The following is a 15865-nucleotide window of genomic DNA, read 5'->3' as shown; positions in this document are numbered from 1 at the left end:
CCCCCTCTTCTCTCAACTGTAGCGGGAGGGACTACAAGGTCTAGGGAGCTAGGCAGGTGATCACCAGCAAAAGACCTCTAAGGGGAAGGGGCGAGGGCGCCTAGATCTAAGGGTCGCATTACTTGCCACTAAGTGTTCAGCACCCAGCACCGCCTGGGCTCCCAGAGCTCTGCGAAGGCTCTTTGTATTTGTTACAAGTCAGTACACTTACTCTGTACTCAAATAGTATGAGATAGGTACTAATAAGCCCATTTTACAGTTGAGACAATGGAGGCTCAGAAAGAACAAGTCTCCCGCAGAGAACAGAATGAAATCCAGATCTCATTCCAAATCCCTTGCTCCTAAGCACAAACACTACAGTCCCTGTCAACAAACAAGCCAGGCTGGAGCGAGCTTATTTGGGTAAAAAGAGAGACAATCTCAGAGACCCTTAGCCTCTGAGGCAGCAGCCCTGCCCAGAGGTGTGAGCAGAACACTGTACAGCCTCCTAGCCTAGGTGGCTTTGCCTGGGCTTAGGAATTGCTCTCTGCTCTCTCCTATGGATTGCTGTTTTTGGAGACGCTGCAAAGTGAAAAACGGTAAGGTTTTTGCCCAAAAGTTACCCTGAAACACCTAGAACACAAAACCAGAGCAAAAGGGAGGGAACTCTTCCTGGGGCTTGTTCTCTCAGCGCCCTGGGCCCCTCAGGAAAAGTCGCTTTGCCGCTCCCAGAGCAGAGCCACCCCCTCACGCCCATCACCCTAGCAGTTACCTTCCTAAGTTCACACCCCTTCTGGATTCCACCCCCCACGGCAGGGGGGGTGGAGGAGCTGATGGGGGAGGGAGGGACGGGGTTGGGGGTGATCAGGCCTGACTGTGACTCCAGCCCCTCCAGGCTTCCTTCCTACAGTCGACCGCTGCTGGAACCAGATTGAGTTCAAGCTCTTTTGGAAAAGGAGGAAACTGAGGCACGAAGGATCTGCCTGGGTTTCCCAGGGAATTTGAGGTCGAATGTTTGGACCACGAGTTTGTGACTGGATCGCCACCAGGCTCCTGACCCCCTACCGCTGCCCACTGCAAGCCCCGGTTCCCATCTCCTCGTAGCCTCTCGTCTCTTCGGATGATGGTCTGGTTTATTCCCATTCCAGCACCTGCAGCAGTTTTAGAAGCTTCTGCCCAGTGTAAACTGACCTTCAACCCGAGCACTGTGCTTTATTTATTGAAACCACTTCTCTTGGTGGGGTGTGAGAGGAGGGTCACGAAGAGGTCAGAGGAGTCTAGAGATTCACAATAGAAGGTATTTTGGCGGGGAGGAGGCCAGTGGGGTGAGGAGAGTGGGATCCATGCCACCAACTTCATCATGGAAAGCATTGAAAGAAAAACCTACATTGGATCTGCTAGTACCCTAAGTCTCCAAGGCGAGTGGGGCTCGACCTGACTTCTGAGGCCCTCTCCCCTGCAGGCGGTGACCCAGGTGCAGGTGGGGAGCGGCCAAGGGCAGAGAGCATGGTCTGAAAGGAGTCTGTGGCACAGCCCCCGAGGGCAGCCTCCCAGCCGCGGCTGAGCCCCACACCACCCAGGGCGGGTTGGGGGGAGGGGGACCCGACATCAAAGTCCCAGATGCAGCTGCGGTTTGAGCTGCCAGGTAGTTTCCCCAGTGACAGCAGCCCAGAAAAGGCGGCAGACCGGCTCCCTCTCTCAAGGACTGCCACGCATGCTTTCATGGCAAATAAAAACTTCGGGAGGAGAAGTTGACACGAGAGGTCTCCAGTTAATACCTTGCAACAACACGGCAGGTTTTGAGAGGTTGAGTGGACCTTTAAGGAAATCATACATCACACAGGGAAAGCCTGTGGAATAAAATGGTTTAGATCCTAAAGACAGGGAGGCAATTAAGGTAAATGGCTAATAATTTCGAGCGCACTGCCCCCACTCAGGCGCGCTGAGTGCCTGGCACCTGGGAGGATCCCATGGGACGGACTCTCACTTCGCAAACCCGGACAGACCGGTAGCCCGCTTCCTAGGCGCCCTCCAGCGCTGGGGTGGGAACGCCGCGCGCCACGTGCTTGTTAGCCCAGGCACACAACCCCGGACTAACAGCTCGGCTGCAAGGCTTTTCTTTCTCACTGCGTGGGCTCGGCTTCATTTGCTTGCCAATTTAAACATATTATTCAAACACGGACGTTTCCTTTACAGCTCCTAGTGAAACATTCTGCTTGATGGAAAGTTGATGGGGTTCTTTAACTTTTTAATCAATATCTGCTATTGAAAGACTCTGCTGCTGCCTTTTCACAAGGCAGCAAAAGTGAAATATTTGCCTTTGGTCACACGTTGACCGCCCTAGATAGGCAAATGGTGGTGGGGCTGGGGGCGGGGGTTTGCTGCTGATTCTGCCTAAGTCCAGAAATCCATGAGGTGAGTGCACTCTGACTTAGTCACGTCGCCTGGATGATTTTGGTTAAAATCAAGCGTCACTGTTAGGATAAGAGTCATGCCCAGTGGGCCTGGAAGCTTAGGGATTATAGGGCTTCGAGACCCTGGCCTTTCTGACAGAAGAATCTGTCCATCCATTCACGCTTTCCTCTGTTGGTCCATTCATTAAACAGCTCCCTGGCCTAAGACCGGTCCCTAGGGTCCTCTCACTTGGAGACTTTGGAGTCAAGTGGATAAGGTTTCTAGGCTCCAGCATCTTTTTCCACCTGATACCAGCTTGGCCAGCATCTGGATTGGGGCAGTTAGTTTATTGATTGAGTCAACAAATCTTTATTGAAAGTCTACTGTGCTCTGCTCTCGCAGTGGGGACTGTGGGCCCCACCCTCAAAGATCTTCTAGTCCAGTGGGGGAGACAAACAAAGAAAGAAAAAGAAAATGACACAAATAGAATATGCTGTTCAGAACAACACAACCCTGGTAGGAATGTAAATTTAAGACATGGACCTAAGGAAAGAGCAGAGCTCAGTTGATGGTGGATGCCTGCGATGTTCTCACCAAGACCTAGGGAAGCTGCGCTGGACACCACAGGTAAAGCCTAATGTTGGCAGCTGAATTTCCTTACTTTGATACATTTACAGTAGGCGTCCACGATTACTGCATTCAGAAAGTTGTTAAGGCTCCTGCAAATTTTGCTGGTATCCCAGCAAAAAGGAATGCAAAAAGGAGACCTCTTCTTAGTGTTTCTGTTTAGAAGCAAACTCACTACAATGTGAGTTTTACTCTGTGGCCTATAGGACCAAGAAAATCAAACAACTCCAAACAAATGCACTATTTTTAAAACAAAACTTTCATCTGATGCTAGCTCTGTAATAGCTGCTGGACGTCCAGAAGCAGCCACTCACCAGTGTTTTCCAATCGAATTTTAATTTTAAATAATGAATGTAACCTCTCTCTAGCCATGCCAATAAATCGGTCTTTTTGTCAGTCCAATGAACAGTTTTAAATTTCAGGGGGAAAATCAGGAAGACAATACAATGAAAAAAGCTTAGCTAGAATGCATCCTTGCCCCCCCCCATATGTAGAATATGATTTATATTGTTGTTACAAATGCATCCGTTAAATAAAACTATGTAAATTTGAGGGTAATCACATTTGAATAGCTAAAGTTAAACCACCAGGGCCAAGTGCGGGGCCGTGGGAAAGCTCCTGGTCGTGTGTGTGTGTGTGTGTGTGTGTGTGTGTGTGTGTGTAGGGAGGGAGAGATGGGTGGATTGGGGAGCTGGAGTTCAGGGACTAAGAAACTAAATACTCATTCACCATTGGGGAAGGATTTTTAGGTTTAAGATGGCAGCCTCCAGAAGAGAGATGATATCTATAGAGTTCTCTGAGGCTCTGGGTTTCCATCACTGGCTCCCTATTAGCCCCAGCTTCTGCCAGTGGGGTAGAGTCAAATTCCCAGGCTTTCAGGCTCCCAGCTCTTGCATCCTGGAACAACGGGTGGAGAAAATGCTGGGATCTCAAAGCACCTATCTAGTCTGTAGCAAACAGTGGGGCCTCAGTCACTCTAGTCCCTCTCCACTCTCAGAACGAAAATTTGTTATGCTCCTCCCTAATTTTCCAACTCTTTATTTGGAACATCATTTCCAGTCTGTCTTCTAGGACACCAACCCTAGCACTTCTTAAGCGGCTAGAGGAAAGTGTGGGCAACACTGAGCAGATACAGCGCTGAAGCGATGCACAGGGGTGAGGAGAGACTAGCTCGGACTAGGCACTTTCTTCGAGCTGGCAGTGATAGCAGTGAATAATAAAGCAGTCCGTAAATCGGAGAACAGGCTGCCTAGAGATGCGCGACGGCCTGGGAACCCAGGCCTGGGCAGGGGCGCCACGTCTGCCACCCAGGCCTTGAGGAAGGGAGGTTCCCATTCTTTGCGGGTACCCATGGGACCCTTATTCTCTTCAAGGCTGGTGATTGCCCAAGAGGGCAGGTCGCCCTTCCCAATCTTTCTCATTTGAATACATGAAAATGCGAGCTGATTTTGGCAGGGCAATGCTAGCTCAGGGCCAGGGAGACGGTTTTGTCGCCCACGGGCAAGGCTGGGTAGGGAGCAGCTCCGGCTCCGACATCCGGCTGCGGGCCAGTCAGGCCTGCGCCCCAGGCCGCTCAGAAGCCCCGCGGCGGCTCCGGGAGCAGTGAGGGAAAGGACAAACCCAGAGATAAAGAATTGGGATTAAAATGTTTCAATAGATCCCCCCCCCCCCCCCCCCCCCCGCAGTACAAACACCCGACCAGGCTTCGGCCGGGATCCTGAGATTTCTCCGCACGAAACTGCTGGACGAGGCCGATTAGGTGGTCCCAGGGCCAGGGCCCCTACCTACTGCGGGTCGGATGCCTTGTGAGTTTTGAATTAATTTCTTGATGAGTAACATAATGATAAAAGGAAGGGTAGAGAAAGGAAGGTATGAGAAAACAAAAAAAGGAAAGGAAAGAAAGAGAGGCCGTGAAGGAACAGGAGCTCGGTGTTTCTGCTCTCTTGGCCCTCGACAGGCAGCGGTGCGCCCCCGAGTCTTGGGCTGCCGCGCCTCCCGCGTAGCGGTTGGGAGGCTGAAGGCGGGCGCCGGGGTCCGCCCTCTCGCGGCGCCTGGGCCTCTTCCCGGGCTCGGACACACCTCGGGCAGCGGAGGCCAGTCGCTCGGAATTGCAAACAGCTGCTTTCAGCGTCCCAGGCCTTCCTCAGTCCTAAACCGACCTGGGTCCCAGTCCCGGTCCGCTTTGAGCCCCGTGGAAGACAACAGGTCTTAGTTTCCTAGCATCTGATTCTCGCCCGCGGACGGATTTAAGCTTCTCATCTGGGTGGCAGGTGGGGACCGGAGAGCGCGGACCACCCTGTCCCGAGTGGCTGGGCCCGCGACAGTCGAGACCTGGTCACAGCCCCCTGGAAGGAGGGAGGCCGGCGGAGACAGGGGATGGACTAGGGAGAACCACAGAGGGAAGTCCTCGGGAGGCTCCAGAGGGCACCACAGAGGCCCGACGCCCCGGGTCCTGCTCTCTGCACACCCCGCGGTCCTGCTAAACGGCAAAGGCCCCGGCGCCGCCACAGACAGCTGGCTGGGCCCGAGGCCTGAGGAGCGACCTGTCTCTAGCCATCGTCCCCCTCTGCTTCTCCCTTGCGCCGGCGAAGATCTGCGGAAGGGGTCCCAGCCAGGTAATACTGGAAAAGGGAAGAGGAGGTGGCCTCGTTTGGCCGGCGAAGGTTGTACCGGCGGCCGCCACAGCCAGACTGCGCCTGGAGCGAAAGTCTCCAAAGGCGGAGAAGGCGCAGCTTCCGGGAAGGGCGGAGCCGCTTCCTCCGCCCAAGGCCACCTGGACGACCCGCGCGCATCACCTCCCTGACCGCTCCGGCTTCCTCCGCCTGGGGAGCCTGCCCTCCCCTCTACCTGGGCCGCCCTAGGCTCGCGCAGACCGGTCCTAGCCAGGAGAGTTTGGCCCGGGACGCCCCCGGAGACGCCACGTGGCTGCCCTCGTGGCCCCTATAGCCTCGAGTCCACCCAACCTCCCGGAGACAGGTCCAGTTCCCCGGAAGGCAGGGCACAGCCCTCTGAGAGGCGTAGACAGGGCCTATTTGGGAGAAGAGGTTTGTAACCAACGAGTCGACTGCTACAGCCAGGCCTGTCACCTGGCTACCTACTGGCCAGCAGCCCGGAGACAGCAGCTTTGTGTCATTCATTTGCTTGTTTATTTTCCAAATCAAAGACCCGGCACGACCCTGATGATTCGCTTTTAAAGCTCTGCGAAATGACTGGCTGACATCTGAGTACCCTAGAGCTTGCCTTCCTAAATGTGTTGGGGGTCTTGGAACATCGCCACTGAGATGAAGAAAGGCTGGGAGCTAAACCAGCTGCCCCCTTTCCTCCCCCTCAGGCAGTCAGCTCCGGGAACTAAAGTCTCAGGAAAGGGCGGCGTGCGGAGTTCCAGACTCCCCCGACGGTGCTCGCCGGGGGGCGCTTGCGGGAGGATTCGGCGCCCTCCCTTCCTCCCCACACACATCACGGGAGGTGCTGTGAACCCAGTCATTCCGGGCGGGGCGGCGAAATCCCATGCTGGATCAAGGTTCTAAAGTTGGCAGAGTCCACTCTTCACCACCAGTCTTGGGCTTTGAAGAAGCCCTGGAAAAACTTTACTTTGGACATCCCTCTGTAGGTTTTTTTTTTCCCCCTTCTTCTTCAGCTGACTTTTTTTTTTTTTTTTTTTTTTAAAGATGAGCTCTAGTAGATTTAGGAAGTGGGCTAAAAGTGAAAGAATATTTGATGTTTTAATTGACCCCCCTATAAAATGACAGCGCCCCCCCTTTAGGCGCCGGCTTTTTGTGTACCATAAAAGCTTTTACTAAGTTGTCACTACCCATGGATAATACCCTAGTCATGCTCCATGTTTCTGAAGAGCCAAGAGGGCGTTGGAGAATCACTGCGGGAAGGAACAAGGAAGCTCATTAGCACTGAAAGTCCCCCTGAACAGGCCAAGGAAACTAAGCATCCGTGTTCTTTACGAATGGAACCAGGGTCCTGCTGCTGCTGGGAACTTTGCACAAAAGAATGAGTTTCTGACGGATGCTCTGAGAAATCTGTGCAGATCCACACATTTACAGATACATTTACACAAATTGATGGGACTTGCAGTCCTAGGGGCAGGCTGCAGTTGGGGAGGGCGCCTGCTGAGTTCCAGGTGGATTTAATTTCACTCTCATTCCATTCCTTACAATATGACATTTCTCTCCCCTCCTTTTGTTAAAAAAAAAAAAGGAATTGTAATCCAACGCTTTTATCTTTTTTATTTCCTTAACTGCACATCTTCACCCTTTTGGGCTCTCCTGATTTAAGAGATTTGTTTGGTTCGAGGATTTTACGTGATTCTGTTGCCAGATTTCAAGGAAGAAAGATTTAAAAGAACAAAGTACAGAGGGAAAAAGGTATCTTAAAGACAAGTTAAAACACATTGCTTAATATGAGATTAATAACATGCTTAAAACTTTGCCAAACAAGAATATTTGGCAGATTTTTAGTCATTTTAGAAAGATTTTATTTTGTTATTGCTTCAGGAAAACTAGTGGATTCTACCTAGGGTAGGACACACACATGGTCACCCACACACTTAGAAACAGACATGGCCACACTCATTTAGAAGCTCACACACATTCATACACTCAGAAATATACTTAGAAAACTCACACCACCCCACAACCTATCACCAGCTCAGCGCTTATCAATCACTTTAGTTGGTCCTTCTCCAACAAAAGTGATTTTGGGCACTCACTACCCAGGACCTCACAGAAGCCAAGAGGCTTTGCTTTGGGGAGAACTTCCCACCAATGCCCAGGATCCATTAGGAACCAAGAAAGCGCCTGCGGTGCTAGCTTGGCCCCTCCAGGTGAGAGATGGGATCAAGCCCCGCCACAGACCATCCCTGGCTTCAGCCTGGCACCTCTCTAGCCGAGCAGACGCATTCCCGCGCCTGTGTTCATGCTCTCCCAGTTAACGCGCGCATTTAGGGAGATGTCCCCTCCCCCTGACCTTTCCCTATCAGAAACCAGACGGTCGCCTCCAGCTCAGTCCCCGGGGCTGCGGAAGGGGGGCAGGAGGAGGAGCTGGATAGAGGAGGACGGCCCGACTCGGGTGCGCCTGCCCTATCACACAGACATCTGTTCTCAGCCTCTTCCTCTTTATGATCGCTACAGATGACAAGGGAAGTAGAGCGGACCGAGGCGGAAAAAAAAAAAAGAAAAAGTTATGTCATAAAGATATAAAACGGTGCTGTGACTCACCTGCTCTTAGCCGCAGGTACGGGTTTCGTGGCAGCGTCTCCAGTCTGCTAGCCAGGAGCCCAGATAGGCCTAACGTCACTCGGCTAGGTTGACTCAGATGGCCGAGTTTCTAGTGAAGGGGCAAAATTGGGGCTTTCTCCTTTTTTCAAGTCTTAAGTCGGGGGAGGGGGATCATCTGTATTCTTCAGTCTCCCGGGGTTGAACTTTGGGTCAGTAATAGTACTGTGGGAGCTGGAAGCGGGCAGAAGAGCAGGAGAGGCAGGGGATGGGACTGCGGCCGGCGGCCCCCGGAAGACGGTGGGTCCCCCTGGGAAGGGACTCTGGAGTTATTTAGCTGGCACGGCCCCGCGAGCCGGCATCCAACGCCACCGCCCCCAGCCCTTCTCCGGCTGAGCCGTTCCTATCCAGAACTCTCGTTAGCTTGCCCGGCCCCGCCTATTTTTCTTTTTTTCCTCTTCCAAAGGGGTTACCCCCCCCCCATCCCATTTCCCTCTTCCCCCAGGCTCCGGGCTTAAACCAATTACGCTGCTTTGCAAACAAAGTGAGGGCCGGGTTTGAGGGAGGGGGCTCGGCGGGAGGGGGCGCAGGGGGCGCGCGGCGGCAGCGCGGCTGGGCGGGAGGCGCGGCGGCTGGACTGGCGGGCGGCCGCCTCGCAGGTGCACCTCGGGCTTTGTAGGTGCGAGCGTCTTTGTGCGGCCGACAAATGGGGAGAGGACGAGGAGGTGGGCACTCGAGCGACGTAAGATCCACATCAGCTCAACTGCACTCGTCTCGCAGAGGCCGCCAGCTCACTTCCCGCGGAGGCGCTCCCGGGCGCCGCGCTCCGCGGCCGCCGCCTGCCCCCGCCCGCCGCGCCGCCTCCGCCGCGCACGCCGCGCCCCGCAGCGCCTGGCTTCCTCCTCGCTAGGGTGGTGTTGGGCTGGCGCGGGCGCTCGGGTGACTGCAGCTGCTCGGCTCCCCGCCCCCCAGCCCTGCGCCGCGCGGCCGCCCGTCGCTTAGCACAGGGCTGGATGGTTGCATCGGGCAGGGTTGCTCCAGGATGTTAGGGACTGTGAAGATGGAAGGGCATGAGAGCAGCGACTGGAACAGCTACTACGCGGACACACAGGAGGTGAGAAGTGGGCAGCAGGCGGGACCCTCCCGGAGCCCCTGCCGGGGAAGGCCTGGAGAGGCGGGCGCCCGGCCGGGTGGGCGGCTGGCGGGCTGGGGGCGCCTCCTCGGTGCCATCGCTGCGGGTCCACCCGAGGTTTTCCCGGACAGGCCTTGGCCGGGCCTTGGAGACGGATCCGCTGCCCCGCGGGGGAGGCTGGGTCCCGGCGTTCGGCGCTTGGAGAGGGCCAGAGGGTTTTAGGAAACTCTGGCCTTTGAAGGCACCCGCTCTGGAAAGCGCTTGCCTCTTCTCTGCGGAGAGCGGGAGACGGAACCAGGCCCGGGGTGCCGCGGGTTGGCGGGCGGGCGCCGGCAAGAGTTGGAGGTAACTCTAGGGTAAAGGCAGAGTTCTCCAGCAGGGCGGCCTCTTCCTCCCACGGATGAATTCGCAGATGTCTTCAGATGAAAGCGCGCTGCCGTTGAGTTGAGCGTCTTAATAATGAATCGATTCCGAAATTTTAGAAAACTTCTTTAAAAGCCCTGTTTGGGGAGAAGTCGGCTCATTTTACTCTAAAACCGCTGGGTGGCGCTGGTGCGAACTGACTTTTCCTCCAGCACCCCGAACAGAGAACCTGTTTCTCTTCATTGTCCCCTTGGTGGCACGTTCGTGTGGTTTATTTTACAATGTGCACAAAGGGATTGTGAGGAAAACCAGGTACAGGCGGGACCACCACCTACTAAAAGTATTTCTCTTGAAACAGCTGGCAATTAGCCTCCAAAAGTTCACCATTACTAAAAACAATTATCTATATTCTTGGAGAGAGGACGACAAAAAAAAGCGGGGGGAGAGAGAAAGAAAGAAATACTTTAAGACATGAACAGAAAAATATAGAATCTGGAAATATTTGGATGGTAATTAATTTCTTTAGATTTATGTATTTATATATTCACAAACTTAGCTTGAATTTATTTGCATACCATAGCAGAGTGTGCCTAGTTAAATTTGTACACCTTTTAATTTTTCAAATGAAATTGTACCTACTGCTGAAAATAATCAGACATTATTTTTGTTAAACTATCAGAAACGTTTTTATTTTTCCAGACTCTATGTTTTTAACATGCATATGGCATTCCCAAATTGCTATTGATAAGGGTTTTCTTCTGATAATTTAAAAGTGAGCTCAGAACTCTTCCTCAGGCTTAATTCGGATGCAGACATCTCAACCCACTAGTTAATGAAGTCCCCTATAGAAAGAACTTTCTTACAGGTTGAAGCTGAGAATTGGGAAACAAATAGCATTGGGAGAAAATAAGTAGACTTTGATTTTGAAAATTTAAAGGGGGATTTTAAAGCAAAGCTTTGAAATAATCATGGCAACATATCAGTATGGGAAAACAAAATAGATCATTTTGACAAATTGGGTCACCAAAATTTTCAAATGTTATGGGGCTGGAAATAATAACGAAATTAAGTGCAACTTCCTGAATGGTTTAAAGAGATGTACATGTAAAGTCAAGTTAAAGTTAAGTGTAGTGCATTGATATTATTATGCACTCCCTCCTACTCCCCCTCTTGTAGATCTATTTTTAGGGTTTTTTTCCAAGACTTACTAAACTTCTGAGTTTCTGTTGCTTTTAATATTACAGTTACTACAAGTAGATGGAAAACACTCGTTCCAAACATAATAACGAAAAGTCACCATTTGGGGGAAAACTAAGGCGGTAAAGCCAGTTGTTGAGAAACGGATGGTCATGTGGCCACGAATGATTAGTTCTATCAGGAAAAGTTTAATTAACAGCCACCCTGCATAGCCGAGGCTACTATGTGGTCAGCCCGGCCTGGCAGGCTTAGGTGAGCTAGGCACAGAGCTAGTGTTCTGTTGCCCGCCCCGGGGGACTACACCACCGCACCCCGTAAGGTGGGGTGAATAAGCAAAGTCAGAGAATAATTCTATTTTCGGAGTTTAACTCCTTTAACTAAAATGACTTTGCTGAGGGTAGTCTGGGGTGGAGACTGGAATACCAACTGGCGTGGAGGCAGAAGGCGATGGAGGGGCCCTAGAAGTCGGCCCCTGAGCCTGGCATGTAAGGCGATTACACATCTTCCTGGGGACATATTTTCTGTGAGCGCTTGTCTTTCAGGCCTGCCGCGATAAGAGTTTTTCCCTGCTGTGCAAGACATTTCTTTACTCTTTCTGGGGAGGGCGCCTGACGGTTTGCCCGGGGTGGGGGGTCCTGCGCTTTGCAGAAATGCTCCCCGCACGTCTCCGGCTTTGCCCCCGGCGGTAGGCCGCCCGCTCCCACTACTAACCCCGCCCTCCGGGGCCTCTTTCCTCGCTGTCTCCGCTCCAGGCCTACTCCTCCGTCCCCGTCAGCAACATGAACTCGGGCCTGGGCTCTATGAACTCCATGAACACCTACATGACCATGAACACCATGACCACGAGCGGCAACATGACCCCAGCTTCGTTCAACATGTCCTACGCAAACCCGGGCCTGGGCGCCGGCCTGAGTCCGGGCGCCGTGGCTGGCATGCCGGGCGGCTCCGCGGGCGCCATGAACAGCATGACGGCGGCGGGCGTGACGGCCATGGGAACGACGCTGAGCCCGGGAGGCATGGGCGCCATGGGCGCGCAGCCTGCGGCCTCCATGAACGGCCTGGGACCCTACGCGGCTGCCATGAACCCGTGCATGAGCCCCATGGCGTACGCGCCGTCCAACCTAGGCCGCAGCCGCGCGGGGGGCGGCGGCGACGCCAAGACTTTCAAGCGCAGCTACCCGCACGCTAAGCCGCCCTATTCCTACATCTCGCTCATCACCATGGCCATCCAGCAGGCGCCCAGCAAGATGCTCACGCTAAGCGAGATCTACCAGTGGATCATGGACCTCTTCCCCTATTACCGGCAGAATCAGCAGCGCTGGCAGAACTCCATCCGGCACTCGCTCTCCTTCAACGACTGCTTCGTCAAAGTGGCGCGCTCCCCGGACAAGCCGGGCAAGGGCTCCTACTGGACGCTGCACCCGGACTCCGGCAACATGTTTGAGAACGGTTGTTACTTGCGCCGCCAGAAGCGCTTCAAGTGTGAGAAGCAGCCGGGGGCCGGGGGCGGCAGCGGGAGCGGGGGTGGCGGCGGCGGCGCCAAGGGCGGTCCTGAGAGCCGCAAGGACCCCTCGAGCGCCGCCAACCCCAGTGCCAACTCGCCCCTTCATCGGGGCGTGCACGGGAAGGCAGGCCAGCTAGAGGGCGCGCCGGCCCCCGGGCCGGCTGCCAGCCCCCAGACTCTGGACCACAGCGGGGCGACGGCGACAGGGGGCGCCTCGGAGTTGAAGACGCCATCCTCCTCGGCTGCGCCCCCGATCAGCTCGGGGCCCGGGGCGCTGGTATCTGTGCCCCCCTCCCACCCGGCGCACGGCCTGGCTCCCCACGAGTCCCAGCTGCACCTGAAAGGGGACCCCCATTACTCTTTCAACCACCCTTTCTCCATCAACAACCTCATGTCCTCCTCGGAGCAGCAGCACAAGCTGGACTTCAAGGCATATGAGCAAGCACTACAGTACTCGCCCTATGGTGCTGCATTGCCCGCCAGCCTGCCCCTCGGCAGCGCGTCGGTGGCCACCAGGAGCCCCATCGAGCCCTCAGCCCTGGAGCCGGCCTACTACCAAGGTGTGTATTCCAGACCCGTCCTAAACACTTCCTAGCTCCCTGGGACTGGGGGTTTGTCTGGCATGGCCATGCTGGTAGCAAGAGAGAGAGATAGAGAGAGACAGACAGACAGACAGAGGGAAAGAGAAAAATCAACAGCAAACAAAACCACACATACCAAGCCGACAACAGCATAATAAAATCCCAGCTATTTTTATTTCATTTTTTGTGTGTGTGCACAATCTTTTCCCCAGTGCAAAGGACTGTTACTTTGTTATTGTATTTGAAATGCCTTGTGTATATTATTACAGAGAAAACCAATCCCAAACCAACAAAATTTTTTTCCTGCAAAGTTTAACAATCTACAAATGTATATATAAAATCCTCCTACTTCCTTATTCCTTTCCCTGTCTTCCCTCTTTCCCTCCAGACACGTTCTAGTCTGTGCAGGGTTTATTTAAAGAAAGAAAAAGAAAGAAAGATGGTCAGACTTGTAAAATATTTGTTTGTGCTCCCCCCCATCACCTGACCCTCCACAAGTTTACAGGTCTATGGCAATACTCTTAACCATAAGAACTGAAAGGGTGAAGAAACAAGTTGACACTAGGGGCTATTAAAAGTATTTGAAGGACAACACTGCTGTTATGCAGCAAAACATAAACTGATTATAAACATCAGAGCCATTTGTTATTCAGCTTCCATTTCTGATACATTCAGATAGCAGATGTCTTAAAATGAAATACATATATATTATGTACGAACTTATTTATGCACATGCTCAACTATGTAGACATCCTCCATATATTTGCATAACACGTAGAAATAATAGGTTAGTGATATACATGGGACATTTTCAAGAGTTGCCTGACCAAGAAGTTACAAAGACACCCTCCTCCCTTGTCTTCTCCACCCACATATAGCCAACCCTGAGAAGAATTGCCATCTTCAGTAACTCTGCTCCTTGCTTTGCAGAGTGCCATTGTCATGTCATTCTGAGGTCACATAACATGTATAAAATTAGCTTTTATGTATCCGTACCATTTAAATAATATTTTTCCAGGAAAAAAGGAATATTACAATGTTGGAGGAGAGATAAGTTATAGGGAGTGGTATTTCAAAATTTGGTCCGAAATTCCAAAATCTAAATGATTGTGGCCATTTTAATTATTGCCATTGTGTGCTTGTTTCATTCAGTGTTAATGCACTTTTCACAGTTGGACATGGTGTTAGTATAGCCAGACGGGTTTCATTATTCTTCTTTGCTTTCTCAATGTTAATTTATTGCATGGTTTATTCCTTTTTTTTTCTTTATAGTTGAAATTGCTTTAAATGATGGTTAAAATTACAAATTAAAAATGTTAATTTTATCAATGTGATTGTAATTAAAATATTTTGATTTAAATAACGAAAATGAAAATTTTAAGCCGTGGAATATGTTCTTGATCATTTGCAGTTAAGGACTTTAAATAAATCAAATGTTAACACAAAAATATTTGTTACTTTCCTCAATTAAATCCAAAGTAAGTATTCTGAAAATGATATTTTCCAAAGTCCAGCACCGAATATAAATGACGGAAAGGAAAATGATCTATAACAAAATTGTTTTGTTTATTAAACGACCAGGAAGCTAGTAAAAAGAAGCCAAAGAAATCCAATAAAAGTGGGTAGATAAATTGATCTAATATACTAAGAATTGAGATTTTTAAGACTAATTATTCCCTCCCAGTAGTGTTTAATTTTTTAACATGAGCTTAAGTCTTCTCTGTTTCCTTTGAGTCTGTCCACAATGAAATCAAATTCATTAATATAACTACATTTCCCCTTCCCTAATGCCTAATTTTCCTTTATCTGAGAAGTATTCTAGTGAGAATAAAATATCAGATGTGGCTGATAAAATTAAGTTGTCTACAACAGAGAATCCTGAACCCCCCCCCCCCCCATTAAAAAAGAAACAAAACTTAACCATCCTGGTAGCTTTGGAAGGGGCCAAGGAATCTAGTTAAATTACTCCTGCAGGGGAAGCTTTGTGCCACCAGGACATTTCAGGGTAGCTGCTATTTTGTATCTTGTGAAGATACTTTTAAAAATATTGTTTCTAAAAATACCATTCCTGAGAACTTAAAGCTGATGATTTGTTTGCCTTCTAAGAAGCTTTTAAATGCAACTTCACACCCCTACAGTTGCTTGAGATCACAAAATCATTAATCTCCTTTGATAGTAGGCTCACTTTCCAGTCCACCTATTTCTTTGTAAGTCTTGTTCGGATTGACATCAACAATAACAACACCAGTCCAAGCAGAGGCTAGCCTGCCTGAGCCCTTGTGTATGAACTCCATCCTCGCCGGGGCTTGAACTTGGCCAGCCTTTACTTTGATCGCCCCACTCCACACTGCGGACAAGATAAAAAGAGCTGTGTGAGTCCCTTAATTATCGCGTAATTGCCTCCCCAGATGAGAGAAGGGGTGGCATGTAGCACTTGAGAAAAATCCAGAAATCCCCCCCACCTTCAGCTAATGAAAGGAGGAGAGGGAAATAACTTGTTTGAATAATTTTAAAATCTAATTTGGAGGCTTTTTGGAAAGACATTAAAATCCCAAAGAGAGGAAAAAGCTTTCAGTCTCAATAGTTATTTATGTTTCTATACAGGGTAAACAAACGCGTTGGCAAATTCGAATTCCAAATGTAACATAAGGCCGTGAGTTTGGGCCGAGGAATTTTACCAGCCCCACTGAGTCTATATCGTCTAACTTTCGCGTTCCCCTCGGTGATGTTCCCTTCCCTCTCTAACATATTAGCAATTTCAGTGTCTTGCCTCCACCAATTAGGCTTAAGTGGGCCTCAGCTAGTTCTGTCTTACTTGGCAGAGACTTTTTCTGGGCTTGCAGGGGGCGAGGCGCCGCAAGTT

At 51.2% G+C, this 15865-nt stretch overlaps 1 protein-coding gene across 2 annotated transcripts; it reads left to right on the top strand.

Annotated features, from left to right (window-relative positions):
* The first annotated feature begins 9245 nt into the window (after positions 1-9245).
* FOXA1 (forkhead box A1) lies at positions 9246-14450 on the top strand. 2 transcript variants are annotated; one of them, XM_032344068.1, is made up of 2 exons: positions 9246-9339; positions 11670-14450. In XM_032344068.1, the coding sequence occupies exons 1-2, from the start codon at positions 9268-9270 to the stop codon at positions 13014-13016; spliced, it is 1419 nt and encodes a 472-aa protein (XP_032199959.1). In that variant the 5' UTR covers positions 9246-9267; the 3' UTR covers positions 13017-14450. The 2 variants fall into 2 exon arrangements, with proteins under 2 accessions (XP_032199959.1, XP_032199961.1); XM_032344070.1 differs by lacking the exon at positions 9246-9339 and adding an exon at positions 9852-11402.
* The last annotated feature ends 1415 nt before the right edge of the window (positions 14451-15865 follow it).

This window comes from Mustela erminea, chromosome 5 (genome assembly GCF_009829155.1).
Source record: "Mustela erminea isolate mMusErm1 chromosome 5, mMusErm1.Pri, whole genome shotgun sequence".
In the NCBI taxonomy this organism is placed as follows: Eukaryota; Metazoa; Chordata; class Mammalia; order Carnivora; family Mustelidae; genus Mustela; species Mustela erminea.
The sequence above is the reverse complement of the archived record's forward strand: the minus strand, read 5'-3'. Positions and strand labels throughout refer to the sequence as shown.

What these genes read in the sequence shown, in the direction of transcription:
- FOXA1 (XM_032344068.1), top strand. Translation starts at nt 9,268, where the DNA reads ATGTTAGGGACTGTGAAGATGGAAGGGCATGAGAGCAGCGACTGGAAC. An exon ending in ACTACGCGGACACACAGGAG is followed by an intron (nt 9,340 to 11,669) that starts GTGAGAAGTGGG and finishes TCTCCGCTCCAG; the next exon opens with GCCTACTCCTCCGTCCCCGT.